This window comes from Cebus imitator, unplaced genomic scaffold (genome assembly GCF_001604975.1).
Source record: "Cebus imitator isolate Cc_AM_T3 unplaced genomic scaffold, Cebus_imitator-1.0 Scaffold194, whole genome shotgun sequence".
Classification (NCBI taxonomy): domain Eukaryota; kingdom Metazoa; phylum Chordata; class Mammalia; order Primates; family Cebidae; genus Cebus; species Cebus imitator.
The window spans coordinates 278,904-289,803 of record NW_016107509.1 but is presented as its reverse complement, the minus strand read 5'-3'; the positions used below and the strand labels follow the sequence as shown (position 1 = coordinate 289,803).

The 10,900-nt window shown below is 34.7% G+C and overlaps 1 protein-coding gene across 3 annotated transcripts in view; it reads left to right on the top strand.

The window, feature by feature from the left end:
* Positions 1-10,900, top strand: part of GUCY1A2 (guanylate cyclase 1 soluble subunit alpha 2) — a 364,637-nt gene that overhangs the window by 197,013 nt on the left and 156,724 nt on the right. For all 3 annotated transcript variants that reach the window (XM_037745199.1, XM_017547043.2, XM_017547042.2), the window contains exon 5: positions 1,702-2,187. In XM_037745199.1, coding sequence (XP_037601127.1) covers positions 1,702-2,187 — 486 coding nt within the window. The remainder of the gene's footprint in view (positions 1-1,701; positions 2,188-10,900) is intronic.

Below are 10,900 nucleotides of genomic sequence, written 5' to 3'. Positions count from 1 at the left end.
TCTCAAAAAAAAAAAAAAAAAAAAAAAAAAATTGTATACTATTTTTTAAACTATATGTATCTTCCTTACCATGTCCTTAAGATCCTAATAACAAGAAAATATGTATTATTAACAACACTTCTCCCCCCAAAAGCATACGAAACATATATAAAACAATCCGTTAATATTTTACGAGACAATTATTTTATTTTTACTCAAGCTATAGCCTACAGTATTTTGAAAGCCTATTTTAGGTGGTGAATTTAGAATGTCTTCTTCCTCCTATTCTCTGGCCAATACTGATCTGGTTCTCTACCATATTGTGATATGTTTGAAAAAGGGAACCTTATTTTATCTTTCTATCTTTATCACCCAGAGTAGAGCATTACTAGTAAATAGAAAATGCTCAATAAATATTCTAGTGAATAAATGAGAGTAATATAAATAAAAGGATGAAATACAGAAATTTTACATAAAGTGGGCATTTAATTTCATAAAAAATATGAAGCATGATTTCATTTTATTTTCTTATAAACAAGACCTTGGTTAATGGTACAAGGGAGCAAAGTAAAAATATTCACAGACTTAAAAATCCAAATCCCTATAGTTTATTCCATATTTGTTCAGTGCCACCAGCTTTTATCAACTAGCTTAACTATTTAGCTATAAAGAAGGAAAATACATGTAATAAGTGCATTCCATATGGTAGTAGAACATACACGAAACTGATGCACAGTCCCAGTTGGTCGACTTTTAGCCTGTTCTTTCTTAGTAATTGCAACTAGCTTCTTTTCCAGCTGTGCTTAGTCTAACCTTAGTCCAATCCAAATAGCTATAGTTGTGGCCATACCCTAATGTCACCTTCCTTTCCTACTGGTGCTCATTGTTCGTCCCCTCTGAAGGTGTTCATTAGGCTACCAGGCATAAGTTTGTGTTCACTAAGTTTTCCATTAAATACCACCTCCCTAAATTCTCTAGTGAAAGGGCACAGAAATGAGGAATAGATTTAAATTATTGTACCCTCAGATTCTTTATCATATGATCCAAATTCCTTTAGTGTTATAATTAATATTTTTCATTTATTTTTAGCTATATATGAACATGCTAATTGATAGCTATTTTATGGTAATGCTAGCTTAATGATACCTGGTTTTATCTTTTTATTTTTAAGAATAAGTGAACTGTCCACTAATCTAACCAGTGCGATGATTAGTATCTTTTCAAAGTACTATAATGGTTGAAAAATGACTTATGTGAGTCCAGACAATTACTTTGATTCATTGTAACCTCCTGGATTTATTTTCTGAAAGGAGTATTATTGTAATGACAGTTAAATACAGTTACTTTGACTCGGTTTATCCTAATTTTATTAGTATTTTGCACATTGAAAGCTTTTTAATTGGCTCATAAACCAGTTTCATGATGTACCTGGGAGTATCGTCTTGAATAAAAAATGTTTTCCTGTTTCATTTTTCACTGATCTTACTTTCTGCTTCATTATTGTCTTTAGAAAGTATCTGAGTGACATATAAATAATTATTTCTCTTCAGAACCGTGCATTTTAAACTGGCTAAAATTAGATTTTAATTTGCTCATATGAATGCAGTAACACAGTATTGCTAATAAGACATTTTTATTTTCCCTGTTCATCAGATAATATATTAAATTTTGTGAACCCACTATGTGAAGAGTACTGATCAAAATTCCATGTTACTTTCACAGGTGATGGAAGTCAAAGGACAAATGATCCATGTTCCAGAATCAAATTCCATTTTATTTTTGGGCTCTCCATGTGTGGACAAGTTGGATGAACTCATGGGCCGAGGGCTCCATCTCTCAGACATCCCTATCCATGATGCCACCCGAGATGTCATTTTGGTTGGTGAGCAGGCAAAGGCTCAAGATGGCTTGAAGAAAAGGATGGATAAATTAAAGGCAACTTTAGAAAGAACTCACCAGGCCCTGGAAGAAGAGAAAAAGAAGACAGTGGATCTTCTGTATTCTATTTTTCCTGGTGATGTAGCCCAGCAACTGTGGCAAGGGCAGCAAGTACAGGCCAGAAAGTTTGATGATGTCACCATGCTCTTTTCAGACATTGTTGGCTTCACAGCCATATGTGCCCAGTGTACTCCCATGCAGGTCATCAGCATGCTGAATGAGCTGTACACCAGATTTGACCACCAGTGTGGATTTTTGGATATTTATAAGGTAAGGATGTTTAGTTACTTATATATAAATGTTTTTAAATAGTAAATTGTCATCTTAATTAAATTGGTTTTTTTACTTAAACTTGATACTAAATAATTGAGAACTCTTTAATTTAGAAATCTTTATAGAGAATACAGCTATGTCTTCTTTATGAATAACTTTCAATATGAGTTGATTTGTAGTATGGACACAGATAACTGTGAAGAATCATGACATTTCTCAGTAAGGAAGAATTCTATATAGCTACTCCTCTAAACTTATTTTTATTAAAAAATTAAACTTGTTGAATCCTAGGCAACTTTTCACCACATAATTATTATTGCTTAGAAAATGGGGTTCCAATATAAACTTAGAATTTTATTTTGATAGTTAAAAATAAATAGCAAGTTATTAAAATATGCATTGTATTATCAAATATGCTAATCAGTATTTTGCACTGCATCTCATTAATTGAGATCTTTCAAATTCTAAAAAGAAAAAGAGAAAAAAAAATCTTGTATATAAATACTCTAGCTATTGCCCAAATGACTAATGGGTTTTAGAGGAAGTACCTTAATTTTCCAAGCTACATAATGGAAAAAGTTTCAAAACAGTTACTAACTACCATTTGTTGGTTTGATTTGGAACTCCTTATTAATTTCTTATTAAGATCATAGGAATAGGTTGAGTCATCTAGCTCCATATCTACCTAATTGATAACTCTACAACTTTATCTAGAATCTTACGTAGATTGCACAATGTCAGGGCACAGGGCTTTTTTATATGAAGGACATTCAGTACTTTTAGTATAAATAATTGTGAACTGCAGGTTTTATTTTTTTTCTTTACTAATACATACTGACCAACTACTTATTTTTATAATGTGATCTTCACATAAGCAGATTTGGAACGAACCTATCCGATTCACTTTGTAAATTTCATATTATCATCCAGAGGGTGTTTTTATGAAGGTGTGTGTTCTTTAGTTCCATTATGTAGAATATGTAGCAAATGTTACATATTTTACTTGAGTTTCTTCTGAGTGGTAAACATTCAGTATGAAATATATATGAGGGACTTTCCCTGTTATAGAAAATAAAGTTCTTATAAATTATCTTTAATTCTCTTATAATTTATTGGTATGTAATTTGCAGTAGAGGTAGCCAAATGTCTGATTCTAAACTGGAGAGATACTATAATGCTATACTGTCACTTCCAGAAGAGAGGAGATCAGCTGAATTTGGCAACATTTCCTTCCTCCAGACTTGGGGCGCTATTACACCAATCTCTGCAACAACTGATCTTTTCCCTCTAAACTACTGGATTTGCAGTGTTTGCTTCCTCTAGTTAAGCAATCATGGTTTTTTATTTTTCAGCCCTAAATTCATACAGTTAAGTGAGATGATAAATAAATAAATAAATTATTCTTTGTAAAAAAAAATGAGAATCCTTGATAAGCACAATTATAAGTTCGTTTTTTTGTTTTTTGTTTGTTTTTGAGACGGAATCTCACTCTGTCGCCAAGACTGGAGTGCAATGGCATGATCTTGGCTCACTGCACTGTCCACCTCCCAAGTTCAAGTGATTCTCCTGCCTCAGCCTCTCAAGTCTTTGGGATTACAGGCACCCACCACCATGCCCAGCTAATTTTTGTATTTTTCTAGAGATGGGGTTTCACCATGTTGGTCAGGCAGGTCTTGAACTCCTGATCTTGTGATCCGCCCACCTTAGCCTCCCAAAGTGCTGGGATTACAGGGTGTAAACTACCATGCCCAGCCGTATCAGTTAGATTTTAAGAAAAGAAAAAATGTGATACTTCTGAGTATACCAAAGCACGTTCAAAGTTTTAAAATATAATTTGATTTCTTAGACATCAAGCATTCCTTTCCTTGACATAAGCTAGGATACCTCACAGAAAGAAAAACAGTAGAAATATTCTCTGTGATCTTCAAATGTTATTAAACCACAGACAGTTTCATATAGTCATCAATAAAAATTAACAAGTTTTAACTCACAAAATGTTTATATATATGTGTGTGTGTGTGTGTGTGTGTGTGTGTGTGTGTGTGTGTGTATAAAATAATTCTAGTTCACAACTTATAAACTAAACTTTCTTAGGAAATTTTGCAATAAATTATAACTAAATAAGATTCCATGGCTTGGTGTTCTTAACGTACCTTCAATACTAGGGTATTAGCCAGGGTTCTCTAGAAGGACAAGACTAATAAGATAGATGTATATATGAAGGAGACTTGGTTAAGGAGTACTGACTCACACGATCACAAGATGAAATCTGCAAGTCGTGGAGCAAGGAAGTCAGTTTGAGTCCCAAAACCTCAAAAAGTAGGGAAGCCACCAGTGCAGCATTCAGTCTATGGCTGAAGGCCTGAGAACCCTGAGCAAACCACTAGTGTAGGTCCAAGAGTCCAAAAGCCGAAGAACTTGGAGTCCAGTGTTTGAGGGAAGGAAGCATCCAGCACGGGAGAAAGATGGAAGCCAGAAGACAACCAGTCTCATCATTCCACATTCCTCTGCCTGCTTTTATCCTAGTCACGCTGGCAGCTGATTAGATGGTGCCGACCAGGATTGAGGGTGGATCTACCTCTCCCAGTCCACTGACTCAAATGTTAATCTTCTTTGGCAACACTCTCACAGACACACCGAGGAACAATATTTTTTATTCTTCAATCCAATGAAGTTGACACTCAATATTAACCATCACAGCTAGTAAGTGTATATATCTATGATAAGTGAATAGGGCAGTTTTGGCTGCTTAGGATTAGGGAGGTTGAGTCTGGGAGATCCAGACTTGAAATACAATATATGTTAAATCCATAGCAATAATGGTGTGACCAGGGGAGAAAAGACAAAAAGAGGTATTACTCCTGTACAGAATTTTAAAACGTACATTGGTAGAAATGCTTTAAAAGGGATATAAACTAGAACACTTCTATTTGACCAGCCTGATTTGTAATAATCATAATCATTCTAGCATATTTCCTAGAAAATATACACAATGCTACTTCAAGCCATGATCTATTTGCTAAATTTTTAATTGCTATTGAAATAAAAATCCCAGAGGCAGTAGAATTTTTTGTAAGGACCACAAATCTTCTGATTTTATGAAATAAAAAGAGCTTCGCTAGATTTAAGTGTGTGTAGAAGTTGGGTAATTATGTATAATAACCATACCACAGAGAAAAGTAATGTACAGCCAACCTTTTATGTTAGAAATGTGAAAGGAAGCTAGGTAAAACTAGATGCCAAGAGGAAAGAACTAGAAGGAGTGGCCCACATGGGGCTTTCATAGTGTGCTACAACATGTGACACTAGTCTCTGAATTTGTGGTGGCCTCTTTCTTGTTCATGTCATTACTCCATGTTTTCCTATCATTAGGTAGGTGACAGAGTAAAGGATTATAATTTTAGTGGTAGAATTCAGATAAATTAAGATATAATAAGACCATTCTGCTAAAATAATCAAGCTTTCTATAAAGTAGGGGGTTAGAGAAGAAGCTGTGGATTTTACTCTGCATATATAAGTACTGAGAAAATGAAGGCCTTTACAATGCTTAACTGCCAAGATGTTACAGATGTATGAATATTAAGTAACAGCTAGGCAAATAGAAGAAAGCCTGGGTTATAATTTTGTTTCTCTTGTAATTAGAAAGGCAAATTTTCAGTGAAAGTCAACATAAAACAACATACTACATAACATTTTGCTTCTCAGATTGTTCTCACATTAATAACATAAAGAACCAGCATCTGATTTTGTAAATTAATGGCATATACATAATAATAATAACAAATAATGGCATTGGCTATTGAAGCAAATTAATGTAGATTTTGCCTTATTTTACATTTGTCTTTGGCAAAATCTTTGATTTTATATAAGCCAGGGTGAAAGACTTCTCCAATTTTTCTCATTCCATTCTGCCAAGGCTGCAGCATTCCAGTGTTATTTTAAATACAATCTTTAGCATTCCCATCTTTTCACCTTTAAGCACTTTAACTTGACTCTTCTCCAGGTCTGTATCCCATTAAATAAAGATATTCAGTGCATCAGTCTCATAGTTACATCATAAGCATTTCAGTGAGCTTTCCTATACTCAAAGAGCTTAGAATAGCATCTGGTACATGGTAGTAAATGTAAATATTAGCTTCCAGTAGAACTTCTCAGACAGGTATATCTATGTAGACACACAGGGGTGTGTGTTATGTGATTATATGTGTTTGTGTGTATGTGTGTGTGTATGTGTATATATATACATAGTGTGTCCAGAGATTTTTGGAAAAGAACAAAATTTTAATCCTTCCATGAATAACATGTGGCATGTACATTTTCAGGTTAAAAAAAAACTGAGTTTTGGAAAGGTTAAATAATCCGGATAACATAGCTCATAAGTCAGAATTTGAACTGAGACTTGTCTGATTCTAAAGCCTATAGTTTTTGTACAAGTTAGGCTGTGATCTGGACAAAGAATAAATTATAGAAATAAGGAATAGAAACTGTTTAAAAATGATGTTACAGAATCAATAACTGTAGTTATACTGAGTTAGAGATTCTCCCATCTGCCATCTTTTCTCTTTGTTAGAAACCAGCCAGCACCTCTGTCTTCACTCCTCCTATGAAAAGTGGTATACCAACAGAGGTATTTGGGGAGCAGTGTTCCCAGCTGCAGGCAATAAGAGGTATATTTTTAAAATAATGAAATGGAGTAAAAGTTGATCTGGTTTTAAAAATCATCTTTCCCAGGTAACTAAAAATGTTAGTGATAAAATACTTTTCCCTGTCAGAGTAAAGGTAGAGGCGGCGTATTCCCATCACAGCCTTTAAGTGTGGTTTGCAAATGTCCATGGTGTTAAACATTGTCAGGTTTGGATTGGGAAGAAGGAACGGTAAGACAAGATAGGGCAACCAGGAAAAGACCAAAATTGTATTAGATTAGGGGACCTCATGTTGAAAATCTGAAAAACAACAACACAAAGTTCATATTGGCATGGAATGCAAGTATTATAAGTCTAGCTGGAAAAGCAGAGTTCAGGCCAATTAGCAAAGTAGGAGGAAATCCAGGCACACTCTCAGGGAATGCAAGACCTTGGGACTGGGCACAAGGGCACTAGATGACAGGAATTGGAAACCAGGCAGCATGTCTAGGTAGAAAGTACAAATATGGGTATCAGTGCAGACTATGATAAAGAAGGATAGTCTTTTCCCTGGACAGAATTAGGCTTAGAATCAGAAGGTGCACAGGACAAGTCTATAGCATCAAAGGGGAACTGAATATGGCAACATCATCAAAGGATATAGAGATGTCCACTGAGCTTTTAAATGCTAAAACAGGATTAGACTCACTGAGATACTAGAGTTAGGAGGTTGGTTATATCCTTCCTTGAAAATGCGGAGAATGTGCTTGGAGACACTCTTGGAATTAACACAATTTGAAAATTACAAGATACATTGAGTCCTTCTAAAAATCTTTTGAGGCCAATGAAAACACTGTGTTAACTTTATAAATTCCTAACTCCATGAATACAATACCAATTAAAAGAGACAGAAAAGCCATTAAGATTATGTACATTATTTAATTTATACCAGTATATTATTATGTTTTAGTCTTCTATTAACTGTAGACTCCTGCTAACTATAATTCCTTCACCACTTTGTGGGAAAAAAAATCTAGACATTCTGTCTTCATACATTTTGTGCTGTCATAATAGAATACCTGAGACTGGGTTATTTATAAAGAACAGAAATTTAATCTCTCACAGTTCTTAAGAAGTTCAAGATGAAGGTGTTGGCATCTGGTGTGGGTCTTCCTGCTGTATCCCCACATGGATGAATGCAAAAGAGCAAGAAAGAGCAGAGGTGAACCTATTCCTACAGGTTCTTCAAATAGTGGCTCTATCCTCATGACCTCCCATTAGATCCCACCCTTAACACTGTTGTACTGGGGATTAAGTTTACAACACATGAATTTTGAGAAACACATTGAAACCATAGCACATTCTATAATTAAATACAAAATGCAAAAGTGAATACTGATAAATATCCATGAGAGAGATGCTCGTGCATAAGTTTACATATAAATGATCAGTGTTGGCTTTTGAGCGTGAATGTTAATATCCCGGGGAAACTGAGAGTCAGGCAAGCCCTTCTGGTCTGAGTATCTTGGTGAAGACTGCCAGGGCTCTGCATTGATATACTCACAGCACCTGAGCTTGTATATTGAATAAGGAGCTATAGCAGAGTTAAATCCCCATCTTTAACCTTTGTAAAAGCTGAAAACAGATGTTTCTGACACAGAATTTCAAGGCTGCACAACTTCATGCCTCAAGAACTTTGATTTGTCTTTTGACATTTGATATAAAGCTACTAAAGAGCTCTGTTCTTCACTGGACCTTCAGCCAACCTTCAGAAAATGCAGCAAATTCTCAAGGAGATCACTTTAGCATGAATTAGATTTAACAGAAAAATGAAATGCCTCACTTCCACCTTGTTTTGTTGTAAAACAGCCTTTCAAAGTACTTAGGTACTGAGGGTATTGTTGGAATTTTATAATTATGTATATGCCATTTTACTTCATTTGCAACATGAAATGCCAGTTCCATTTAGTAAAGAGTAGCTGCTTCATTTTTTCTTGAAGATTTACATATTTTCTCTTTTAATGATCAGTGTACACACTTTTAAAATTGAGTACTGTTAAAGATTTATGTTAATTCTCTTCAGTAGTATCCATCAACATCAACATCATTTACTTTTGCTATTTTGTTAGAAATGAAGCAACAATGTTTTTTAGTAAGTTAGGAAAGAATTTCTTAAGTAAAAAATTTATTCAACTCATTCATCACTCAATAAACATTTAGAACTCATTTGATAAAGAGGCATGACTTCCATAGAACCTTAAAAACGTTATGGAAATTAGCATGTATTTTTAGAACAATTTTGATGAATAGAAAAGAACTCATTTGTATGCTTTAGGAGGTAAGGTGAAAGTCACAGATAAGCATTCTGTTCTGATAGTTGTTCTATGGGGGGAGTTATATTGTCAGTTTCAAAATACCATAATGCTGTAAAAATTACCTGAAGACGGTTTAACCTCATTTATATGTTTGCCTTTGGCAGCACTTTGGTTGGAGATAAGGAAGAGGTAAGGGTAAGATATTTTTCTTTCATTCCATTCAGCCGAGACTATGGAATCCCAGTGCTATCTTGAGTGCAGTAGTTGGAGTTCTCATTTTTCCACTTTTCATGGCTTAATCTCTCTGCCTCAGTTTTATCATCTGTAAATAAGAGACTAATTTTATCACTTTATAGTCCTATTTTATGAGCTTTTAAATGAGATTTATGTAAAGTGCTTAGAACAGTGTCTGCGTCATGGTAGTAAATGTACATATTAGTTATTATTACTTTTCAAACAGGTATATCTGGTCCTGTATGAGAAGCATGTGTGTCTGTGTGAGTGTGTGTGTTGTATATGTGCAGGCATTTTTATGTACGTAAACATTGTGTATCCAATGCTTACTAGAAATAGATAAAATGCTTATTTATTTGGATTTATTCTTTTAGATTATTAGAATTGCATTGTATGCCAAAGACTGTGAAGGAAGGGTAGTGAGAGAAAAAAGATAAGGAGGGAGGGAGAGAAATAGCTTTCTGAAATGCATTATTTGTGTTACCTTCATGGGTCCTCAAAGATTCTTAAAGATGGATCCATCTGCATACTCTGAATTATAATATGGAATTTATAAAGATGACAGTGTTTCGTAAAGTCATAATGACTTGTGGGATGTCTGTGACCAATACTATGAAACTGAGCCCCGAATGTCTATTTTTTATATTCTAATATGACAGCCTGAATTATTTTTCCTCTATTTTCAAAGAACATTTCTTTTAGTGTTGTGGTATATTCTGAAGATAGAAGACTAAAATACTTTCAATTGCTAAGCAGAAATTAATATTAATGAAGTGTCTTGCTGAATTTTTCAAAGTGTTTTGTGGTTATTTTTGTCCCTATTGATATTTAATTTCTAAAGAGTGGTGGCAACTTCAGAGAGATTGATGTTTTTGATTTTTACAATCAAGTGGTATGAACTGAATATTTAAGACCGCCCCCCCCAAATTTATGTGTTGAAGCCCTACTTAATGTGATATTATTAAGAGGTGGAGTCTTTGGAGTTAAGTTTAGATGAGGTCTTGAAGGTGGGATCCTCAGTGATGGCCTTAGCATCATGACAAGAAGAGACCTGAGCCTGCTTTCTCTCCTCTTTGTGAGGACACAGTAAGAAGGCAGCCACCTGTAAGCCAGGAAGAGAGCCCTCACCTGGGAAGTGAATTGGCTGGCATCTTGATCTTGGACTTTCCAGCCTCCAGAACTATGAGGAATACATTCCTGTTGTTTAAGCCACCTAGTCTATGGTATTCTGGTATAGCAGCCTGAGCAGACTGAAATCCCAAGAGACGATATATCACTTCTACAGGCAGTGTGGAAATTTATTTATGATACAAGTATCTAGTAAGTTCTCTTAGCAGATTAGTCCGTGTCGCTAAGATCTCTTACATCTAATAAGAATAAATGCTACCCCATGATGCAAATGAAAGATTTTCATTAGCCTTATAGAGTTAACTGTGTTATTACACAGTATATATCAATAAACTGCAAAGATATTAAGACTGCTCATTTATCTTTGCCACTAACCACTTCAGCAGAACAGTATGAACAACTTGCTTTTAG